The sequence below is a fragment of the Haemaphysalis longicornis genome, unplaced genomic scaffold (genome assembly GCF_048455015.1).
Source record: "Haemaphysalis longicornis isolate Haplotype H1 unplaced genomic scaffold, Haemaphysalis longicornis Haplotype H1 scaffold_2, whole genome shotgun sequence".
Taxonomy (NCBI): Eukaryota; Metazoa; Arthropoda; class Arachnida; order Ixodida; family Ixodidae; genus Haemaphysalis; species Haemaphysalis longicornis.
Window position 1 is genome coordinate 195,431,779 of NW_027526295.1, and position 25,504 is coordinate 195,457,282.

At 47.0% G+C, this 25,504-nt stretch overlaps 1 protein-coding gene across 1 annotated transcript in view; it reads right to left on the minus strand.

Annotated features, from left to right (window-relative positions):
* The window catches only part of LOC144169740 (cytochrome P450 3A41-like), a 66,159-nt gene that overhangs the window by 37,621 nt on the left and 3,034 nt on the right, over positions 1-25,504 (minus strand). The window contains exon 2 of the mRNA XM_077699064.1: positions 135-234. Within this exon, the coding sequence (XP_077555190.1) occupies positions 135-234 (100 nt within the window). The remainder of the gene's footprint in view (positions 1-134; positions 235-25,504) is intronic.

Consider the following 25,504-nt stretch of genomic DNA (forward strand, 5'->3'; position numbering starts at 1 on the left):
TAAAACTATTTCGGCCCGGGGCATTTCTGAAGTTCCCGTGCCAGCTCTAGATCTCTGTATTTCTCTCTTTTTTTTCTGAAGGACTTTCATGAAGTCAACAGTAAGTGGAAGAAAAGAGCCCTTTCTCCACCAACCGGCTTCCAGAAGGCGTCTGCGTTGCCCTTGATGAGGCTTTGAATCGGTGGTCCAGGTATCCCAGTGTCTTTGAAAGTGTTGAAGCATTTGCGGCGCTCCCTGCATGATAAAGACGGAATGGATTTGCAGAACCAATTCTATCCTTGCTTTCATTAATCATAAGAGGAGATGCAACTGCCTACATGACAAGCACTGGACAGCTCCTCGTTCCATAAATAATAATAAAAAAAACGCCACGAGGTCTGCTTCTCCACAACGCACTCATAAAGACCAATTAAACGAAAGCATTTATTGACCCATCAAGCTCAAAAGCGGGCGTCCGGCATCTGAAGCCGCGATACGGCTCCTAAACTGGCCGACGGTGCGAAGAGAATAAAGGGTAAGAAATCGCGAGTAAAGAAAAGAAAATGAGGTAAATTTGAGTATGGCGCAGGGCTCCGGAATGCGACGCAACCGCTCACCCCCAGACCAGTTCGGCACCATTACTGCCTTTACAAAAACAACGTCGCTCCTTCCTATTCCCTTCATCAGCGCATATTCTCCTGGTAACTATTGCAGCGATGCTGGTTATGCAGTCACCTCCGCAATAGAACCACGGCGCTAACCACTACGCATGGGGATGCAGGTTAAAAAATGCGCTGCAATAGAATTTTTACAGCGAAGCGGTGGCATATGTCAAATTCACCCAGGTCTCACACCCGTGTGGAAGGAAAACTCGAGGACTCGTGTTCATCGTATAGAAAAACTCATCGTATAGAAATAACAAAGGTATCAGGGCCTCTGTATTTCGATTTTTGCATTGCCCATAAAAATGTCGCCTCAGTAATGCAGTTGTGATTAAAAAAAAGACGACTTTAGGAAGATCGGTGTAAGCGTGGTTGTTGTAGGCTGGCTTTCACACATTGTGCGTGGCAGAGTGAAGCACGGTTATCTACGGAGGCCGCCGCCTCTTTCCCTAGTCGTGTATGGTGCTCGCCACGGGCGGCGTCTATCCCACCACTGACATATTCATACATGCATTGGGGTGGTGCATTCGGCACAGGCAGGCTCCACGCGCTCCCCATTGACACACCCGTTCTGCAGGGGCAGGCGTCAACGTGGACATCTAACGGCTCGGCGCGACCCATAGTTGCCGAAGCACTGGTCTTCGGCCAACAAGCTGAGCTAACCCTTTGTTAAATAAAGTTTTTTCTCTCTCTCTACGCGAAGATACAAACGATATCTCTGTTATTATGACTAAAGCCTTAGACGCCTCATTAAGCGCTAAAAGGGACCGTCTTCGTCGTCCATCCAAAAGGGAAGTACAAGAAGGACTGGCTTTGCAAATATGGAATAAATAAGTAAAATCACATTTAGGTTCCCCAGGGATTTCAAGGGTCTCCAGAATAGGAGCCAGCGCGTTACCAAGTGCATTCTCTCGACTTCTTTTATTATTGCCAGGAATGTGTTACCTCGGTAGTGTGCCAGAAGGGAAACAACGGGTAATCGACAGAAGAGCACGCGACAAGAAAGCACACGTCAAAAGGGCACCGCAATTTAAGCACGGCGTCAAAACAGCACGCGACAAAAGAGCAGAACGACCAAAGCGCACGCGACAGAAGAGTACTGCGGCAGAACAGCACGCGATAAAAGAATGCGCCGCAAGAGGAGAGCACTGAAACAGTTCGCCGCGGTTACGCAACTAGGTAGTCTGGCACCCGGGACCCATAAGTCTTCGGCCACCCCCCATGCCGGGTGTAGTCAGGAACACTAGGCTTTCGAGGGGGTCCCCATTTTTATTTTGTGTTCTTTCTTATATTTTGTGGCTCATAAAATGGGGGTTAAACCGCCTTGTGTTCGGCGGCAGCGTAGTAGCAACTACTTCCCGTAGCCTTCATGATAAACCTGTAGTTTGTGGCCAGTTCACTTCAGCGATGCAGAAACTCGTAACTGCCTGCATTATTCCCGCAGTTCTCTTTTCCTTTTCCTTTCTCTTCATAATGAGCATAAATGCATGTGCGTAACAAGCATATCTGCCGATTACTTTCAAAAGCCCTTCGACCGACCCAACCAAAGCGCTCACCAGTACTTTTTCTCGCTTGACCCACAACGTATCTCAATAAAAGGATTTTTTTCAGTAGCGCTCTGCGCATGCGCTACTCTCGCTCCCAGTGACCGATCCGCCATAATTGGGGAGCAAAATGCAAACAACACGACGCCGTATTGGATTAGCCAGTTGCGAACGCTGCACCAGCTAAGTGCTGCACCGTTTTCTAACTTCTGAAAGCGGCCGACAAGTAGGCGCTACGGCTGCTACCGAAACATTTCTCTGCCACCAAAACCATGCATGGCGCCTAGGACGGCTTCCTCAATTGCGCAGGGCAGGCGGAAATAAAGGGTACGTGTTCTTCTATAATCCCCAAGTATGGTTCGGGCGGCTGCCGATCGAGGGCTACGCTACTGGAAAAAAGTCCACTGCGTTCTCGCCGCACTTCTGCATTCGTGATTTGCCGCACTCGTTCACCCTAGTCTTCGGCCGCAGCGAGTCTGAAGATGGTCCCAAGAATACCGTTACCGTATGTGGACAGCTGCCGTTGTGTGAAGCTTAGCACCGGCGATATCGAGCCATGCTTCACCGTAAACGCGAGGGCCCCAGGAAGATCTTCCTATGCGGCTGTTTTTTTTTTTCGTCTTCGCAGCGCACATTTAACAGAAGAGAAACCCAGGAGCTTTTATTTCTTTTAAATGTTTGAATCTTCACACACTGAAAGCTACACTTGGGCTATGAGGCAATCCGTAGTCAAGGGCTCCGGATAACTTTGAGCCGCTGGGGTTCCTTCACGCGCATTTGAACAGTGGCACACGGGCGTTTCCGCTTTTCGCCTTCATTTGAAAAGCAGCTGTTGTGCTAGGATCGAACCCATGGCCTTTGGCTCGGCGGCACAATGACGTCACCACATCGCGGCGGGTAGAAAGCGAAGAGCCAGACTCTATTGATAGATTGATTGCTGGTTTAACGCACCGACGCTACACAGACGATGAGGCGCGCCGTAGTGGAGGGCTCCGGATTAATTTGACCACCTGGGGATCTTTAAAGCATGCGAAATTTCGAACTCACGGGCATTTTAGCTTTTTGCCTCCAGCAGAAAAGCGGCCGCCAAGGCCTGGAATGGAACCCGCGTCCTTGGGCTTACCAGCACAACGCCTTAGCCACTGAGCCACAGCGGCGGGCACCGGACTGTATGTTTAGCGACGCAAGCGCCGAGCATGAGCACGCCGAGCATAAAACGTTCCACTGAGGTGAGTGCTCTGAGAACTTAGCGAACTAAATTGTTTATTACGTAGGATGTGAAATCAGAATGAAATGAAATCGCCATCTCCATACGAAAGCGCTAACCGGGAACCCGAAGTTTTGGGAACCAGGTCGGTCCCTTTCTCAGGGGTTACCGGGGTACGTTTTTAGCACAGCTCCCTCACAAAGCGCAGTCCCTGCAAGTACAAGAGCGGGAGCGTTCGGAGGGAATGATTTATGTTTTTCGCTGCTTTGTGAATATGTCCAAAATAAGTAGCAGTTATTTCAGTTGGTCACGCTTTCGAAGATGGACGCTCCACCGAAGTTCATTTTGCGGTGTGATGTCTCGCAGTACTGGCCGACAGCGCTTCGATCTCAGCTTGGTATCCGCACGTCGTTCTCACGTGATTCGTTCCGGTAGATTTTTTGCTCCCCAATACCGTGGGAGCGGTACTCGGCGCAAAACACCGGGCATTTACGATCTTGTATACGACAAAACATGCATACGACACATACCTATGCTGTACGAGCGTTTGAAAGGACATTTGAGTCAACTGGCCTTCGAAATTCCAAATGCCATTCGAACTGGAAGGAGTTTAGCCGATCTACACAATTCCACGAAACGCAGTTGAAAGTTTCCCGTTCACCCGCTATATTTTGGTGTCGCCACTGGTGCCCAGTTTCGTTCTCGTAAAATACAAAACAATGTAATTTTAGAGTTAAAATAGGCACAAATCACAATTAATAGTGATAAAATTGATAATGCATACAAACGCGCACAAAACATGAATAAAAACAGGCATTTCTTTCTTTTCTTGCACCGCCAGTGTGGTTAAGTTTGGCCACGTCATTTAATTAATGCAAGCCGCCTGCAGCTGATGTATCGGAGTTACCTCCGTTTGTAGCTGCCCCGTTCCGCTTTGTGTTCTATCCCTTTGTGTGGAAAAGGTGGGGATGCTTAGCCCGGGTACTCTTGTGACGTTGCTGTGCGTCCACCTCGACCAGCCGGTTTCCGCGAAAGGCGGTGGGATGCACAGTAGTGAAAACAGTGTCGGCGCGCTGTCTTCTCTCGGACAGCGCGCACGCGGGTGTGATGGCTTGCCGACGTTGGGAGGGGATTCGGACGTTCGTCAAAGTTGACAACGGACAGGAAGAAAAAGCGAGGAGGGACCAAGGCGAGGCGGGAAGGCGAGGACACTGTAGGATGTTAGCCGCGCGAAGACTGCCCTGGGCGTTCGGCCTTTGCACTTTGTACAGGCGCCGCCCGGTGAAGTTAATGGGTTGACAACTCAGCGCGGTCAGTGACTTTGGATGGCAGATGTTTCGTCTTGGCTTGTTGGTTGCAATAACCTGCGTGGGAAGCGTACTATGAGTTCCATGAGAGAGAGAGAGAGTGTTGGGTCACGTGACCATGCATGTGGACGTTTTAGGATTGGTTGTTTATTGTGGCCAATAAGTGGTCCATGTGAATCATGTCGAAAAAATGTTTTCGCTCTTTCTTCAACGCCCCTTGGAGGCGTGGTTTTCGCGTTCAAAACCACAGTGCCAGGTTTTGTCCGGGGTCGGTCGAGAGGGATCTAGTTCAGTATAGATCTTGGCCGAACGGGATGCTGCGGGAGAGTGGCAAAGTAACCGTCATTCTGTCCTGATGTAAATATCTGGAGTCATGCAAATAGTGTAAATAAATCTAATATCCAGCAAGAAAAGGAGTTCTCATACCTCAAGTTCTTCAAGCATTGGACATCGGTCATCGTAGTGAGTCGAGATCGTCCTGTCCGCTCGAGCACCCCAAAGAACCTAATTATCTCGCCTGCATCATTCACCAAGAAGATGGAGAGGTGAAATCTAACTGGCGCAGTCGACAGAATGACCCCGACAGCGTGCTGAAGTTGGTGGGGAATCGTGAGAGACTCCTTCAACATAAGGTTCGGCTCGGACCACAACGGGTGAGACTCCAAGATTCAACGAGGCGACACCTCAGCGGGAGGCCTCGTGAGCTCCAGCTCAAAGCGATGGCAGCCACGATTCGACGGGGCGACACCTCGGCGTGAGGCCTCGTGAGCTCTGGCTCAAGGCGGCGGCAGCCGCGATTCGACGGGGCGACACCTTCGCGGGAGGCCTGGTGAGCTCCGGCGCAAAGCAGCGGCAGCCGCGATTTGACGGGGCTACACCACTGCGCGAGGCATCGCGAACTCCGGCTTAAAGGAGTACTGACACGAAATTTCAAAGCTGAGATAACTATGTAAAACGCTTCCTTTTTATCAGGAGATATCTCCCAGCAAGTTTCAACAGCAACCGTTCAGCGAAACATATTTAAAATCCATTTTAATCTTCGCCCGCACGAGAAAGCCCAGAGCGGACCGACATGACATCATCTGCTACGCGCCCCAAACTGCCGACGTCGGGGCTCCCGTGACAAAGCCGACGCGCTGGCTGTGGTTGGCGCGCGCTGCTCGGGCGTGTGTACACGTCATGGTTTTGGGACTGACGTCATGCTGCCAGGGCCTGTGGGGACGGCGAAGACCTCGGCCGGTCTGGGCGCGCCATGGGGCGCGCGCGTGCGCTCGCTCGCGCGCGCTTCCAGAGAGGCAGCGATACGGCAAGAATGGTGACGCCATGTGATACATGCTGTCATGGCGGCCGCTCGGCGTTTTTTTGTCGAAACCGAAACTGGCACGAATAAACGACGCCGTAAATGAATGTTTACGCTGCGCTCGACCGCCTAATCTGTCATTCTATGATTAGTGGGCTGGTAGGCACGCATAGCAGCGAAAAAAACGTAGCATAAAAATTTCGTGTCAGTACTCCTTTAAGGGGGCGGCCGCCGCGATTTGACAGGGCGACCCCTCAGCGCGAGGCCTCGTAAGCTCTGGCTCAAGGCGGCGGCAGCCGCTTTTGGAGTGTGCGACACCTCCGCGGGAGGCCTCATGAGCTCTGGCTCAAAGCAGCAGCAGCCGCGATTCGACGGGGCGACACCTCGGCGCGAGGCCTTGTGAGCTCTGGCTCAAGGCGGCGGCAGCGGCGGTTCGAAGGGGCGACACCTCCGCGGGAGGCCTCGTGATCCGGCTCAAAGCGGCGGCAGCCACGATTCCACGGGGCGACACCACGGCGCGAGGCCTCGTGAACTCCGGCTCAAGGCGGCGGTAGCCGCGATTCGACGATGCGCCATCTCAGTGGGAGGCCTAGCGCGGGCCTGCTCATGACGGGAAGTGGGACGCTCCAGCGCCGGAGCTGCGGACGCGCTGGCAGCGGGTGGCAAACCACGATGCATCGACGCCGAGGCGCCGACGACGCAGACTGTGGCAACGCAGTCGCCGCGCTGAACTCAGGTAGGCCCTTATTCTCTTTCCTCCTGGGGTCCCATGGCAGGAACCACCCGAGCAGGAGCCGAGAAGGCAGGAGCGATGAGTGGGATGGGCAAGGAAACCCCAAGTAGAACATGAAACACTCAGAACCCCGGGAATGTTGCAGTTGCCATAATGCTTCAACAAACAGGAGACATTGCTTCAGTGGAAAGCGATGCGGGTACAGCTGCATCTGCTGATGTGCAGCAGCTAACAATAAAGAGTATTGGAGCTGCAACTCGAGCTCGAAAAGTTGAAGAAACGGGGCAATGGATAACGCGAGCATGGTACCAGGTCTAGACCAGGCCGTATGCTGAAGAACAGTTCTTGCTGCAGTGCCAGAATTGGACGAACTAGTGCCTGCTTGGTTTAGGAACGCGTGAAATATGTTGAATAACCGTGCTATCCCTGACGATGCGCGTGGGCCCATCATTGCGCCTTTCTTCACTGAAAAGTGCCGCGGGCTGATAGCGAACAAACCAGGTGGTGGGGTGCTGTCGTTCGAGGAGGTGCGTGAATTCGTGTGGCTAGAACTGAAGCTCACTCCAGAGGCGTACAGCAGAAGGTTTTAGGTCTGCCGGAAAGTCACCAAAGCATGGGGTCAGTTTGCGAGGAGGGTAGAGACCATGCTAGACTATTATCTCCATAGCTGTAAAATAAAAACGGTGGAGGAGCTCAAGGAACTGCTTGTAGCGGATCGCACATAAGAGCTCATGAGCCGTGAGGTCCGAACGTACGTGCTGCAGTAGGAAACCGGAGACTGGCTCAGGCCGAAGGACGCTGCGAGGCTAGCAGAGAAGTACGAGGATAGCAAGTTAAGTCACCGTTTGCTGAACCTAAAACAGCTGGTAGGAGACAAAAAGGGGGCTGCGAAGCAGAAAGAATTGGTGGATAAACAACCGAGAAGCGATCAGAGCCCCACCGATATGCTTCACCTGCGGTCGCCTGGGACACTTCCGGTCAAATTGCCCGCAAGCAAATTCGAGGGGATCTCAACCTCAAGACCCATCAAAGAGGCCTCAGGACAGTCTTACGGCCGTTAAGGCCACGTGCTGGCAGGCAGCAGAGAGTAAAGAGTCAGTCGCAGAGGCAGTTGGAGACTCGCGACTGACTTGGATTGGCGAGCGTTTAAAGCCTGTTTGGATTCGGGTGCCGACATCACCATTTTGAGGAGAGACGTAGTCCCCGAGGGCGCCGAAGATCGTGGGAAAGTGCGTCTTAGCGGTTCGTTTGGGCACACAGTACCCGCGGACCTCATGTATGTGACGCTTAGCCTACCAGATCGGAATGGCCCGGGAGTATTAATCCCAAACTCATGACGCTCTGCGCAGTAACGGACAGAGTTGGCCGTAGGGGTTGAGGCTGTCCTTACGCCACACACACTTGAGGAACTCAAGAGAGTGGAAAATGAGGCTGCAGAACTAGCGACACGCTTGGGGGAAATGGAGAAAGAACAGGGCGCGGAGCGCAGCGCAGGAGAGGGACTTAGTGAGCAGGTTTCTGTATTGAACACAGAACTGGACGGGCATCAGGAATGCTTTGTAGGTGTGGCATAGTCCAGCGAAGTTATAAATACGGTGCAAAGAAGGGCCAGCTAGACTCGAGATGTTTACTGAGGAGCAAAGAGCAGACAAATCGTAAGAAAGCGCTTGGTCAGAGGCTCAAGCTTGGACTCATGGAATGTCTCTAGAGGGGGATTTACTTTTTCATCGTGGCACTCTCGACGAAAAAGCCTGTAAACAGCTGGTACTCCCGTAGGCACGCCGTAGGGAAGTGCTAACGCTCGCGCACGACGCGCCAGTAGGCGGGCACTTTTCCGAGAAAAAGACCAAACAGCACGTTCGCAGCGCTTTCTTTTGGCCACTACTGGCGTGAGATGTTAGGAAGCACTGTCAGTTATGTTCTACTTGCCAAATCTTTTCAAGGGCAAGGGTGATGGATCAATTCCCTATCACACCACTTACTACACCTCAGGAAACGTTCCAGGTTATTTACCTAGATTGCATTGGACGTCTTGAGCCGGTCTCGTCCCGGGAACAGATACGCGTTATGCGTGATCGACTTATGTACCCGGTGACCGGAGGTGGTGCCACTTCGGACCCTGACCACCAAGGCAACCTGTCAAGCATTGCTCGACATTTTCTCGTGTTTTGGCGTTCCCAAGTTAGTATGTTGCAATCAGGGTTCGAACTTCGTGGCGGGATTGACGAAGGAGCTGTCGGAGTGACTCGGAGTACAGGTGCGTTTCTCCTCGCCGGAGCACCCAGAGAGCAACAACGAACTCGTGAAGCATTGGAACGGCATGCTTAAGGCCATGCTAAGGCCCGTAATTCACGGCCACGACTGTGATTTGGTTCGATTTATACCGTGTATCCTTCGGGCTTACCGGGAATTGCCTCTCGAGATCACGGGGGTGTCACCGTTTGAGCTTATGTACGGGCGTGTTCCGCAGCGACCGTTAAGCATACTACAAAAGACTTGGGTTGGTGCATGGGAGCCCCCAGCAGGACTCAACAAGCCTGCGGTCAACTATTTGACAGAGTTGCCGGCGCGGTTGGGAGAAGCGGCACGAGTAGTGGACCTAAGGGTGGAAGAGGTGCAACAATCGTACGCCGAAAAGTACAACCTAAGGGCACGTCCTAAAGACTTCGACGGGAGGGGGAAGAGGGGGGGGGGGAGTCTTAGTCCTAGAAACACGACAGGTGGGGAAAATGCAACCGAGGTGGTCAGAGCCTGCTAAGATAAAGCAGAGGATCAGGCCAAACAGCTACATTGTACAATTCCCTTACAACACAGAAATGTGGGTGCATGCGAACCGACTGAGGAGGTACTACCTTCGCGCGAAGAACGTTGGGGTGGTGTTGTAGTCGGACAAGGAGTTGGGAAAATTTGAGACCACCCCAGAAAGAAATGCTGAGCGCAGCGTATCAGTTCGGCTACAGGAATTTGGTCACTTGATGGCCACGCAGTCGCGAGAGCTCACTGGACTAGTGGGATGCCGCGAAGCCACATTCTCAGGGAAACCCGGGAAATGTAGTGTCGGAGAACACAAAATTGTTCTTCTCAAAGGAGCGAAGCCCACTAGGGCCTACCCGTATCGAGTGTCAATAACACTGAGAGGAGAGGTCGAACGTCAGGTCCAAGAGCTTAGATAGTGGGGCTGAGATACCCGATCGAAAGTAGCGCTGCTCACCCTGTCGTCTGTGTGTCAAAAGCGTAACAGTACGATACTAATGTGTACCGATTACAGCCAGCAAAACGCCGTCACTGAGGCGGACAGCTTCCCCATGGGGAACATGACAGAGCCACTGTATGATGTCGCTAAGGAAAAATATATCACTTTACTAGACATGACGCGAGGGTACTGGCAAATAGCCGTCGAACCAGCATCGCAGAGGTACACAGCTTTCGCTACCACGAGTAGGTTGTACGCGTGGCGGGTCATGCCCTACGGGCTACGTGACTCGGCTGCTACCTTTACCCCGGCTGCTAACATTACCTATGCAAAAAAAAAAAAAAATCAACTGCCAAAAAAAAATTCAACCGGAGATTCGAACCTCTTGCTACGATGCACTGCATCTAGTGCTTCAGAGCACTCGTCCATGCCACATTTTGTTCTTTTCTGCATGAAAAACTGGCGGTTATTATGCAATACAAAGGTTAGCAGTTATCCGATCAGGATAACACCAGATGAACTACAATAAGGTCGCCGTCAAAACTTCAGCAAGCAGACACGCGCGTCCAACAAGTGCAGCCACTCTGGTGTTTAACTTTCCGCCACATAGATGCTCTGCACCAACGCAGCCCGCTCCCAAAAAGTGGACTTCGTTGGGCCGGGGGGTTCCGCATGCCAGCCAGTCATGCGGCACTTTACTATCTATACAATCCCATCACAAAAAAATATAATAGGGCACTCCAGTAGTGTATCTAGAAGGGAAGAACCACATTGTGTGGAGGGTAATGTCCATGTCCCTTTTAACAGCTTGTTGCAAAACATCCCACGAAAACACCGCATCCCGGCACAAAAGAAAGCAACGATTAATGGTTTGTAGTTGATATAAGCGGCAATTATCCGAGCAAGAGATACGTATTTCTTTGTCGCGCAAGCATGTTCTCACTGTGAGTTTTGATGTAAGGAGCTTAAAGGATATCTTTTTTGCGTCCGTCAAATCTCCACATATATGTTACCACTAGAGACTGCGTTCTTGAGGCGGGATAAAAGAGATCGCCAATGTGCGACTGTGCTGCTGACCTCGGTGCTAGCTCACCCCGCGCAAAAAGTGTTTCCCTTCCTTGCATTTACGCTTTACAAAAAGAGCATTGGTTGATTTTTTGGCTTATTGCCTACATTAAATTCGCTTAATCTTCTTCCACTATTTATTGGCCTTAGATTTTTTACTAGCGTACCAGTTGCGCGGGCAAATGCAGCTTACAGCTCCCGTGAAGCGAACTCAGCGAAGCGTCGTAAGCCAATATACGTATTGCTCAAGCGTAGAGATACATTGACTTGGACTTTTTACAAACTAGCAAAATAAAGCCACATTCATCCGGGCACAATTATTTCCGTGGCTTAGTTTTAACTGAGCTAATGAATTGAGACGACCCGCCGACGGCCGCCCTTGGGTTGGCGAGCTGAAGTAGGCGCTGCAGTCAAGCTGAGCCTACAGGAGTAAGCGTCATACGAAACGTCATAGAAAATCGGCGAGGAGGATAGAGAGGTTAGGACAGCATTTTAAAATTAATTTTTCTACTAAGAAAGTCGCGTAAACGCACCCAGAGTGGTCGAAACTTAGTCTAGGGACTACAGACTACAATGTCCACAAGTAATCCCGCCATTTTTACAAATCACTTCACCGTCCCCTTTAGGTAATTCAATTTCCCTAAACAAGGTCATGTGTATGAAACAACGTCACAGGTTGTTCGCATATATTTGTGGTCATTCCTGTTGTTAAGGGTGCATATTCCTGGTTTCCGCAAAAACTACGTTATCCGTCACATTTGGACTGCGTTAGAACGGTGGTTTTGGCTAGTTGGTTCATACAACTGAATTGAAAACAGCGCAAAAAGACGTGAAAAAAAAAAACAGCGCCACGTGTCGTCGTTTCTTGCCCCATCTTTTTGCGCTGTTTTGAATTCGCTTATTACATTGAAATGCTTGAGGAGTTTGGCGGGCCGTCGCAACCGCCGGCTGACACCATGGCCAAAACAAATTGCGCAGGTATTGCTCTCCGCTAAACCGTCGAATACGTGATCAGACGTCCCACAGACGTTTCTTGCTTCATCTTGAATTCAGTTTTGAATTCAGTTAGTACATTAAAAAGCTTGAACAATTTGGCCGGCATTCGCAACCAGCCGCATTGGCAACCAATTATCTCCAATTCATGATTTAACAGCGCAAATTAAACGGGACGAGAGAGGACTACACAACACGAGCGCTACTAACAACTGAAGGTTTATTGAAAAGAAGGAAAACATATAAAGAGTTGAGCCTGCGCACTAACCACAGCCGTGACGTAGACCACGCGCGATACACACTCTCCGCAGCCCAGATAGCTGAAGCTCAAGTACTGTTATCTCCAATCTCCAAATTATCTCCAATTACACTATTATAACGATTACAAGTCGAACTTTCGCGAAATCTGCATTATTGTGGAAATGCATGGTTACACGGTTCGCCATTTTCTGTATTTTTTATATTTTCTTAATTTTTACTGTTCAAAATTTTCTTTCTACCAATTACCTCATTTACGCTATTATAACAATTATAGGTGGAACTTCCGCAAAATCTGCATTATTGTGGAAATGATATGCGTTATACACTTTGCTTACTTCCATGGTTTTTAATATTTTTTTATTTTTTAGTTTTTCAAAATTTTGTCCTACCAATTATATCCATTTACGTAGTTTTAACGACTAAATTTGGAACTTTCGCGAAATCCACAGTATTGTGGACAAGCAATGCGGTATACGTTTTGCCTATTTCCAAAATTTTTAAATATTTTTTTATTTTTTAGTTTGTCAAAACTTCGTCCGACCAATTATCCCTACGTTCTTATAAGCAGTACATTTGGAACTTTAGCGAAATCTGCATTATTGTGGAAATGCAGGGCGTTACACGGTTCGCCATTTTCCGTAATTATTTGATATGTTTGTTATATTTTTATTTTCTCAAAATTTCGTTAAACCAATTATCTCCATTTACGCTATTATAAAGATTACAGTTTAAACTTTCGCGAAATATGCATTATTCTGGAAATGCCATGCGGTATACGTTTTGCCTATTTCCGTAATTTTTAATATTTGTCTTATTTTTTAATTTTTCAAAATTTCGTCCGACAATCATCTCCATTTCTGTTATTATAAGGATTGCATTTGGAACATTCGCGAAATCTGCATTATTGTGGAAATGCAGGGCGTTGTTTCATATATTTTTGTTATTTTTTCGTTTCTCAATATTTCGTTCGAGCAATTAACGATTGAAGGTGGAACTTTCGCGAAATCTGCAATATTGTGGAATTGCCAAGCGGTGTACGTTTTGCCTATTTTCGTAATTTTTAATATTTTTCTTATTTTCTAGTTTTTCAAAATTTCGTCAGACCAATTAGCGCCATTTACGCTATTATAAGGATTACATTTGGAACTTTCGCGGTATTTGCATTATTACGGAACTGCAGGTGGTTACACGCTTCGCCATTTTTGGTAATTATTTTATATTCTTGTTATTTTTTTTCTCGAAATTTAGTGCGACAAATTATCTCCATTTACGCTATTATAACGATTGCAGGTGGAACTTTCGCGAAATCCGCAATATTGTGGAAATGCCATGTTGTATACGTTGTGCCTATTTCCGTAATTTTTAATACTTATCTTATTTTTTAGTTTTTCAAAATTTTCCCGACCATTTATATTCATTTGCGTTGTTATGAGGATTACATTTGAAACTTTCGAGAAATCTGCATTATTGTGGCATTGCAGGGCGTTACACGGTTCGTCATTTTTCGAAATTATTTTATAGTTTTGTGATTTTTCTATTTTCGCAAAATTTCGTTTGACCAATTACCTCCACTAACGCTATTATAACGATTACAGGTGGAACTTTCACGAAACCTTCATTATTATGCAAATGCAGGGCGTTACACGTTTCGCCATTTTCCGTAATTTTTTAGATGCGAAGCAACTCTTGCTCGGGGGGATGCCCCGCATCCGTGTCCCGTCCGCAGCGCCTCTGATGCTGATTGTGGCAGAATGCCCCTAGGGATTGGCCAACCAAAGAATTCATCACGAGATAGCTTCGCGTTCAACCACCGTCGTCATCTTCCCGTGGGGGAACCGCTGAAGAAGAAGAAGGAGAAGAAGACAAAGCTGCGAAGAGGAGGGCGTGTACGTTGCTCTCAGCCGGTGCACCAACGTCAACAACCTTTACCTCACCAACGCTGAAGGACACTACCTATTCTACCACAGAGACGACAACATCGACAAGAACTTGATGGACGAGTTTCGGCACCTCGAGAATCACCGCTCACTCACCGTAACACAACAGTACTTGCGTGCCTTTGCACCAGTTATAACAGGTGGTTATAACGGCAACACAATGGAACCACACGGAACCCCCATGGTGCTTCGCATCCTCATCAGGGTTCCCCACGGGAAGATGGTGAAATTTTTTATATTTTTCTTATTTCTTAGTTTTTCAAACTTTCGTGTGACCAGTTGTCTCCGTTTACGCCATTATAACGATTGCAGGTGGAACTTCAGCGATATCTTCATTTTTGTGGAAATGCATGGCGTTACACGGTCCTGGCTGTGGTGGTACTCGACAAAGAATACTACGCATTAAAAATGCTTCCCGTGATCGAAATCAAAACTGGGTCCTCCGCGTTATGAAAGTGGCGTATATTCGATTGAGCTATCATCGCATTCCGGGCGCATATCATTTCTCTTAAGTTCGTAGCGCAGCACGTTGAATTTGGACTTGGCCGCGCGTTCTAGCGTATGCTAACGCGCTCCACTTTGGAAGAGATGTGAGAGCCTGCGGACGAAACGATCTGGGCCTGCCAGTCATAGAGAACTTTCAGCGGCAAGTTCGGAATTAAATGTGAGGTCTCCTGCGAAGGAAAAGAAATGCTCATCATTGCTCTTTCTCCAGCCTTGCGCCACCCCTCACTCTTGATTCATGTGTCACCTCCAAGGAGCGCCCTTCCCCTCCCCAGATGCTGAATCCAAACCACCCTCTGTCTCCCCGTCTCCAGATATGGGCGTAGCTTAGTCGGCAAGACGGCGGGCTCTCGCTCCGCTTGTCCATTCGGGCCCAGGTTCGATCCGTGGCGGTGCCAGTAGTTTGTGTTGGCTGGGCTACTAGCCAGTAGCAGCCTGAGATGTTCGTGTAGCCAGTAGAAGCCTGGGAAATTTCTGCTGACACGGACAAGAAAACTCCCTTGGCTGGTTGGAGGTATACTGCTTCGCAGTAAACTGATTAGTGAAACTGATCATTGTTGTGAACCTCGGTGTTTAAAAAAAAACGAAACCTCTTTTGAGTCTCTGGACGAACGTACATGAAAGGCGGGTACTCTAGGTGCTTTCTTGCGCGAGCAAGAGCTTTCCGCGTGGACAAGAGTTACACCTCGTACAGCAATAAACAAATTCCAGAATCCACCACACCGCTCTTGTAAAGTTCTGTTTTGCAGACTTAAATCAATTGTTATTCTTTTGAAATATCCATCATAACGTAATAATTAAAGCATATTTGTTATGAAGGAGCAATCGCGCCCTCTGCATTAGATTTAATATGCACTTGCAAGCGCGGTTCTCGCGTGATACAATCAACATCGTGAATAAGATCGTAGGAAAGAAATTATTTACCCTCCGCATAGCCCAGAATGACAAGTAGCTGTATTATGTATGCTGAGAAATAACACAAATGTACTATGACAATATAAAAAGCAAAGCACTTTATGCTGGAGCGTGAAGAGAAACTCATAATTTGTGTCCGCTATAATACTTCTACAAACGTTAAAATCTACATGACTGTCCATCTAGGAGTTCCATAAAACATGCTCTTCCGTCGCGTGCTCTTTTTCCGCGTGCCCTTTCGTCTTGTGCCGGTTTGACGCCGCCCCAAACTAACATGGTGCGTGCGGCGTGACAGGTGAACGTGTCGGTACGCGAGTAAAACAGGTGCACGCGAAGTAGTGCTCTGACTGTGGGCACGCTGCCGCGTGAATATCGGCCAGTTCGACTGTCGTAGTAATTCGCATCAAAAGACCAAGAAACGAAGGCGAAAAAACAGACGCAAACCCGATGTAGCAGAAGGTAAGATAGAGAGATAAGACTAATAAGAATCACCAGGCTTTCTCCTTCAAAGCACCTGAGCAGACCTTTCACGAGTGATGTTTGCTAAAAGCGGTATTACACACCTATTGAGATGGGGCTATAAAGTGTGCATTCAATTTCTTGTGTTTAATTAAGCGTTACTTCCAAGGTCGTTTCAGCGAGAGAGCAATCACAACTTCTCGAAAAAGTATATGGGGCATCTCCGCAATTCTTGATCTGTCTCAATGCAGAAGCGCTGCTTGTCGCAGAGGTATGTACCTGAGCTTGTGGTTGTGACGTGGCGTATTAACATCGTTTCACTGCAGCATGTCGCTTCGCACGTTGCGCTGCGTTGCAATGTCTCTTACGTTGTCAGAAGTCGTGCAGTGGAACAGCTGCCGGGCAGCCACCACGACCCCCTCCGCTTCTTCACGTAGCTGTACGCTGGGCGTGCTTCTTTTTTGTGGGTGTTTTATTTCTTAGGCATATGATACAGGACGCCTCGCAACCGATTGGAGGCATTTGTGGGCAGTTTTTCTCTCACGGCTTTCCTGCCATGAGCACGACTTCCTGATGACAACTTGCTTTCCGCGATATAAGCCAAGTAACGCTCTCGTGTAAAAAACGCGAACATTATCAGTTATAACCATCCGCCTACAGTACGTCCATTCAAAACAGAAAGGCTGTTTCATTTCGTTTTCTAAGCTCTGATAATCATCTGCATGGTGGTATGCAGCTGGCATCAGTCTGGATGTCGTGAGGGACCTTCGTAGGCTGTTTTCTTTTACCAGATGTTCTAGAAGCCATAGAAGTGCACGACCAACGCCTAGCTTCGCGGCTTAAGTAGCATCTCGTAACAAAATGATCTTAGTGATCATAGGGCACCAATGTAGATGCACAAAGCATTTCACAGTGTTGGCTCAAATAGGGATGGTGTTGAATATTCGTATATCCGCGGTGATATCGCAATAAATGAGGTTTGCCTCTAAATGGGAGAAGTATCCGTATGCTGCAATGGAACTAGCGAAAGAAAGTTGCAGCGAGGAAAATTATTACGGCGTCGAGTGGCAGTTGTAATGATAATTTATGACACGGCACTAGAGAAGGCAGAAGTTTCAAGCGCAACAACACTGAGCAACCAGTTGACGTTCCTGTTTCGCCTGCACCTTTTCATTGGAAAGATAGAGTAGTTTAAATGATGACAGACTAACAACGCCTGCGTACTAGGCTATTGGAGTGTAACTGCTACATGTTTATTAACTGCTGAGAGAGAAAAAAAAATCTATCGGGTCCCCTGAACCTGCTTACTTGCCCTGAACGCAAAAGCATTATGGCTTGTTCTGACGACACTTATCAAAGGTTCCTTTACTGATACAACATGTGCGCGTCTTTGTTCGCTTTTCCTCCTTCGGCGCGAATTATTTCGCCAGGCACACTACCCACCTTCCCGCCGCCTCTTCTCCAGAATCTGAGCTCTCCGAGGCTGGCGAACACCTGTTCTACCCACGTGCCGTAGCGTTGATCTGTCAAGCGGTAGAACTAAGCTATTTATTGTTCCACTGCTGGCAAAAGCGCTGAGCCAAAGTGCAAGTATAGCACCAGCTGGTCCTCTTGAGACCCGGGTTCGATGCCTATACGAACTGAAATGTTATTATTTCTCTTTACAGCGGAGGCCATTTTCTGTATCGGACAACAATTGCAGCAACTACCACAACGCCGGTTTTTCGCACATGGGGCCACCTAAAGCTTTCGTCTTAAATAGCAGGGACGTACGACGTCGTTTTTTTTAGTATAAACCGACGATTGTTAGACTACCTGCACAAAAAGTCCTTGAAAAAATGGTTCTGAATTTCTGTTGACGTTTGGTTGAGTTCTTATTGATTCAACGGAAAGTCAACAGAAACTCAATGCTGATTGAGTTTACGCATTGAGAACTCAACGGAATTTTCGTTGTGGTCTGCACAATGATTTTTCCAGTGTGGAGTTTCTGTTGACTTTTTGTTGTATTCTTAGTGACTGATGGTGATTATTTGTAGGCAAGTCATCAACAAATGATGCCATATACTATCTACGTACATGCCTCTTCGACATGGACAGCCAGGTGCATTAAAACTTTAATACCCACTGTCCTGGAAGTATCACCCTAATTAGGCAGCAGAAACATATTTTTTCGCAGTGTGAGTGTATTAAAGTGGCATTTTTAAAGGGAGTTGCATTTTGTATAGGTAGCCAGCTTTCATAATGCAACTCTCAGTACTTTCTTGCAGCGGTACGTATATTCCCGCTGAAAATATGGCGACAATATCCATACAACATGTGTGATATCATAACGATTTCAACGACATCTTTTCTATATCACAAAAATTTCAACCACATTCAAATAACTTCCTCCTATTCTCTCTCTTCCTCTTGCTTTTTCTACCTCCCATACAATAGTAACTCCGAAAGCAGACGACAAGCAAAAATTACGGGTTGGTAAAGCATACCGACCAATTTCGCTAAGAAATGTTGATTACAAATTTTTTATGAAGGTCCTGGGGAAAAGGTTACAAATGGTAATCGAGCAAATTGTAGGTCCACGTCAGACGTGTGGCATCAGGGACATAGGTCGGCAAAACAGAAAGAACTCACTCAAACTCAATCACTATTTTTTTCATTCACGCTGTACTCAATCAAACTCAGACTCAAAAAGTTCGTCTGTTCCCAAAATCACTCGTACTCACTCATCAAATACTCATTTGTAATCGTACTCACTTGTACTCAAACTCATTTGTCCTCACGAGTATTCGTACTCAATCTGTACTCATGAGTACTGAATCTGTACTCATGAGTAGTCACTCTGTACTCATGAGTACTCAATCTGTACTCATGAGTACTACTCATTCTGCACTCATGAGTACTACTCATTCTGCACTCATGAGTACTCAATCTGTACTCATGAGTACTCAATTTGTATTACTCACGAATAATCAACTTATCTGCACTGTTAGCTAGGTCGTAGCTCGAATGAAAAACTAAGTAGAAAAAATAAATTGTTTAATTGATTAGAAAAACACAGGTTACATATAAATCAGGACAGAGGAAGAAAACGTCTGACGCGGTGCACTGTCGTTGGGCGACTTACTGCGCGAAGGCAAGTACATGTGAGAAAGCGAAACGGAACGTAAGCACTCGCGTTGCGTCTGGCGTCTCCTCTTGTTCTCAGGCCGGGTCGGGCTCAGGGGAGCTCGGGGCTTAACGGGGCAGCCGTGGCCGTAAACTGCGTTTTTCTGCGTGTCTTCGGGTGGCAGCTTTTGTCGTCCGTTTTCTTGTTTGCACTACTGTTTGCACTACTGTACTCAGGAGTGCATATACTCAAGAGTGCAAGCACTCGCAAAAACAGTATTCATGAGTATTGTACTCATGAGTGTTGTGTACTCATGAGTACTCATACTCATGAATACTCAAACTCATGAGTACTCCTACTCATGAATACTGTACTCATGAGTACTCATACTCATGAGCAGTGTACTCATAAGTACTGTACTCACGAGTAGTGGACTTACCCCTGTACTCACTCGTCATCGTACTCACTGTTTTTTTCTGGGTGTGTGATCACTCATCATCGTACTCACTCGTGAGTTTGAGTACAAATGAGTACAAATGAGTGTACTCACGAGTGAGTACGCCGACCTATGATCAGGGATCGTAACATATTTACGAATATCCACAAGGCGAGATGCCTGGTGGAACGTTGGTATGCAATGCATTCGCGCGTGGCGATTCTCCAGCTCGACCTGGAAAAAAGCCTTTGATTGCGTCTCTCACAAGATAGTGTTTTATGTTTTAGTGCACATCAACCTCGGTTCTGTCATCGGACGGGGAGTGGCGCTGGCGTACCGGAACTGCACTACATGGTTGATAGTGAATAAGAAATTGGGAGCGGTCACCGAGGTGCAGCGTTCGGTGCGCCGGGGCAGCCCCCTCAGCCCTTTATTGTTTTGTATACACATAAGCTCTGTGCCTGAGCATCATTCATAATAGTAAAATAAGGGGATTTAAACTACAGGAGGCAGAGGTCAAACTTCTCGCCTGTGCTGACGACATTGCCGTTGTTTGTTGTTTGTTCGCGGTGGCTCAGTGGCTATATGGCGTTGTACTGCTGAGCACGAGGTCACGGGTTCGATTCCTGGCCGCGGCGGCCGCTTTTCTGATGGAGACGAAAAGCAAAAACGCCCGTGTGTTCGAGATTTCGACGCACGTTAAAGATCCCCAGGGGGTCAAATTTAATCCGGAGCCCTCCACTACGGCGCACTTCATCGCCTGCGTTGCGTCGGCGTGATAAACCCTACAATCAATCAATCAATCAATCAATCAATCAATCAATCAATCAATCAATCAATCAATCAATCAATCAATCAATCAATCAATCAATCGAACAAAGAAAGCGTGATGTTCGCAGTGAACACACTAAAGCATTTTGGTGAAGTCATGGAGAGTCCGGTGAATTGGGGAAAATGCCTGGGGTTTTGGCACGGTGAGCTGATGTCAACGCCAGTGGCCTTTGCTAATGTAACTTGGGTAACCACCCCAGTAAAGTAGGAACCCCTCTGAAATACTATCGCGACAGTGAGCCGTACTGGCGGGGGAAGGTACAAACACTGAAAGAGAAAGCGGAAAAAGTGAAAACAACTGGGCTGTCAGTGTTCGCGAGAGCCACGACTTGCAATCTTTTCTTTGTGGCAAAGCTTCGGTTTGTTATCCAAGTGCTGCATTGTTCACGTTCGAATGTCCAGAAGCTACATCGCGTGTTTGCTGTTTTGGTGTGTGGGGATCCACGGGGGAGAGCAGCAGTAGGACGAATTTGTTTCGGCGAATCCGTGATGGCGGTTTAGGACTGACTCACCTGTTTCTGCGGCAACTCGTAAACCGATTTTTTTTTGCGCGATGTACAGGACCCTTTCCTGCGCACTGTCATGCAAATTCGGTTAATGCGTGCTTTACCAGAATTTGTGGTTTCTTTTCGAGTGAAGTTGCATGGCATGTGGTGTTTATGGATATTTTAAATAAATCGTTTTGTCATTCCGATTTTTGGCAACCCGTTTGTCAATGCAATATCTGGCCAATGTAACCAGGAAAAATTATGTAAGGATGTATGTGACGTAGTCTTCCCAGTGCCACTGTATAGAGCAATGGTACAGGACAAGACGTGTTAAAACGAGTGAAGCGGATGGAAGTGTCATTTGGGGCTAACACTTTCTTTTTTAAATTGCACACTGGTACACTTTCAGTCGCAACTTGGATGAAAGAAAGGGTGCTCCCAGTGCCATGGGGAAGCGAATGTCCTATTTGTAAACAACCCGAAACTGTGGAGCATGTCTTTCTTCATTGTTGGGCCGCAGTGTTCCTTTGGGATGTCCTCTAGCGGTCACTCCAGAAAGATTTTTCACTTAGCCCACACGGCATACGTTTTTTGCTCATTGATAGAAAGGACGGTGTACTATTTGACAGTGTCGTGTTGTTGGGCCTGCACAGCATCTGGCGTTCGCGCCTCGCTTAGCTTCAATGGTATGTGGACGCGCGACCAACGCGACAGTATTTTCGGGAAAGTGTGTCACAGTTTGTTGAAGTTCAGAAAGCGATGAATTCTCCATCAGAGTGTTTGTCAGAAATTGAACCCTTAACTACGCTTAGCGAATTTTAAATGACCACACCGGCCGTTGGGGGCATGGTGGCATTACTGTAATTTTTCTTTGTCATTATAACTGGTCCCTGGTGTTGCTGTCCGTGATCGGCAATAAAGAAAAAAAACTCAGATGGCCGAGTGGTATTGCGCTCGCGTACTCTTTTATAGGTCCATGGGTCGAACCTTCGTAAAACCTCGTTTTCTTTTTTTTTGGTGATGGTTTTATTACCGCTTTTTTATTAAACCAGGGTAAGCGCCTGTCCCTTGCTTTCAATCACGCCGAAGTTTACTACCCCCTTTCTAATCCCAAAGTAGTTCGTTTTCTCGCACCTTCTCTCTTGAGAAACCCGCCGTGAAAACAAAACCAAAACAAACGTCAAAACTTCTCTACAACATGAGTATATATGTCACTTATTTTATTCTTATTCACTTTTGCATTTAAATACCTCCAATTAAAGTTATAAAGACACTTTAGACTTTGAAAGCAGAAAGGTAATTACCAATATTACAGTACTAACATGATTTTCGTCAAACATAGAGGTGCTACTATTGCAACCTGGCAACGATCTTTCACTTTCTGTGTGCGTTTGACCATGGCGTTGCTGAGTTGTTGCTGGCATGATTTGTTCCGTTTTATCTATTTCAAGCTTAAATCATAGTTATGAAAGCTTTATATGGTGATGTCTGCCCTTGCAACCTACGCGCGTGTTGAACACGCGTGCAAGGGAAGAACGATCATCGTCTCATAAAATACTGCGCGTCAAAAGTGGATGACATTGCGTCCGAACAAAGTGTGTTGGTTTCCGCAAGGGGGAGACGACAGTGAAGACGGGTTTTACGTTGGAAACGTCGTTTCTGCTTGGGTAAGTACGCATTTTTTGTTGTTCTGTACTTGTTTGGAACGAGTTCTGGTGTTTATGGGTCAGTGGTTCACTATACCCCCATCTAATTTGCTATGAGCCTACGGGCCTTAGCATACTTGCTTGGCGCCCTGGATTTACCAATACAGCTTTCCGCAGCAGTCGGCATCAATTTACGCCGAAGCTAGACCTTGGCTACGATGCTCGCGCTGCTTATTATTTCACATCACGCAAGGCTCTTTAATACCGGGGCGATGGTTTGTTATGTCTTTCTCAAACAGTGCCTTTGCGGCTGCAGATCGCTTTCGAAAGTTGGCGTGAGTGGCACGACGCTGTGATTAGTACACCTTCGTAAATACCTGCAGTATACCAAGAAATAACATGAACGGGAGGTGCCCTGGAAGTGCATGCGAAAAATCATACACTTGATTCCGTCAGAGTAGCTCGCGGGAAGTCTGGGGCTCGACATCAGAGGCATATGTATTGTTATTAGGGCAGAAAGTTAAGCGAATTTGCAAGTTACCATTATCCCAAACCCGCAGGAAACTCGATTTTATATTGGAGAACCGAACTTGCAAAGACAAGCCAGGCATTCAAACGGAGGAGCTTCAAAGAGCACACACCAGTGCCTATTGAAATCTAGGGTACAGATGTGCTGCTAGCATGCGTTCCATGCTAATTAGATTAGCTGTGAGCTTAGGATATATCATGCATACCCCACTCACAGTACCTGCGTGTCTAATAAACAAATTCTTCGTGTCACCTAAATTTCACTGTGGATGTTGCGTGAATGTTCTTTTAATGCCTTGAACATTACTGTCCTTAAAAGTTTAAAAATCTACTTGATGTAAGGATTCGTGCTTTGTGTGTGCTTTTTTGTATATCAACAAGTGTCAGTTCACTCTAATTATGTACCTTCAGGTGCTGCTGCTGGCTGTCCTTGGTCGGCTGCCTTTCAGTCCAGTTTAAAAGGCTTTGCGAGAACCTCCTCTGGCCAACCGACACTGCACCTGCTGTACCCAAACACTGCCTGGCCTTTCGTTGGTGCTCCGTACGCTTTTCTGCCAGGAATAGTCATTCCTTCATCCATCATCTGGCCACTTAGACCACCCGTTCAGAAGCCAGCGCATTTTATCAACGCATCAGTCCAGGCACTGCTGCCATATCAGTGCACCCACCGATTATGTACTTTCAGGTTAGTTATTGCATGTTGTGGAACTTCATAGTCATGACGTATACCTGTTAGCAGTGTTGTGACCTCTGGTTATTTGAAACCTTTTCATGAAGCAGCGCTATGCGTTTGGTGTGTGTCATTGCTTATCGGGGATATTGAAGAGAATCTGCGGCCGATGACTAAAGTGCAAGAAGAGAAATTGAACTAACTTTGAAGCAAGTATCCGCATGTAATCAAGCCAAGCAAACATTTAGAATCTTTCAATATGGGTTTGAGCTTGCAAGTTACCATATAAACTGGGGTGGAGCTACTTTTTATGTTAAGTAAGCGTACCATTTTATCTACTACAGATCATACTGGTATTAATCACACTATTCCGAAAAGTACATCCCTCAGTCTGTAGAATTGTGATGGCACTTTTTTCGCAGTCTGATGACAGGCACTATTCTCAATGATTGGACGATAGCCGAGGTAGCACCAATCTATAAATCATGCATGGGCCGGTACTTCACGATTAAATTTCCCCAACAAGCACCGTATGCAAGGTCGGGGAACATTTCATCCACTCTCAAGTCTCTAATTATTTATAAAATCCCAATAGCACATTCGAATATCAGCATGGTTTTCACAAGGGTTACTTGAGAAACACCACTTTCAGGATTTCATCACGGTCTACATTGTTCCATTGACGCAGCCTTACAAACTGTTGCAGTTTCTTTCGATTTTGTGTAAAGCATTCAAACGCATTGCACTCCACAAACTTCTCAAACTTCACCCGAATGTCTTCACTTGAGTGGAAAATTTTCATTCTACTCGAATGCAGTTTACTTCTACTAATAACTGTATACTTATTTTGCTCTTGCTACTGTTGTTGTCCGCCCAGTTAGTTTGCTTGGTCACGTACTTTTTTAATCTATATTAATCATCTTCTATGTTGCATTTCCTCCCATGTAGGTCTATTTGCAGACGATGTTGTAATTTATCACACCATTTCCTTCAACAACGACCGTCAATGCTTTCAATTTGATCTTAACACAATTAACTCATGGGGCTGCAAAAGGGTAATGTCACTTATCTCTAAAACAAAGTGCACGACTTTAACAGCGACAAATCTTGAATTTTAAACACTTCCTTCATTAGCAACAGCCTGGTTACCTTCTGAGACAAAGTTGTTTTAATAGGCCGGCAGGGGAGGGGGGATTCCATGGTAGATTTCGAAAGGTATGTAGATTGGTAAAATAAGACGTGTGATTATTATTTTCATTTGTACTCCAAAACTCGCTTTATTTCATATGTTTAACCTGCTGCAGTGGCTCAGTGGCTAGAGTGGTGTGCTGTGGGGGCGAATGTCGGTTAGATACCGCCTGGGGTGGCTTTTTAGATGGAGGCAACACGTGAAGACGCCCGTGTGTCGAGATTTCGGTGCGTGCAAAGAATACCCAGGTGGTCAAAATTAATCTAAAGCCTTCCCCTGCAGTGTTCCCCATAGCCCAGATGTACTTTGGCGTGTTAAACCGCCTTTTCTTCATGTCTTTGGTATGTTACCTGCTGCGGTAGCAGGTGCTTTCTTTAGAAACATAAAGCTGAAGTTATACGTAACAGCCATACAGTATGTTTCCAAGAGCTAGACATAAAGACCATATTGAAGTGCGTTTATAGGTCTATCTTATAGCAGTAGTGAGAGGTTCTATACACTCGGGTACAAGTTAAGAACGGCAATGACTCATGTAGTATAGTCCACTGTTT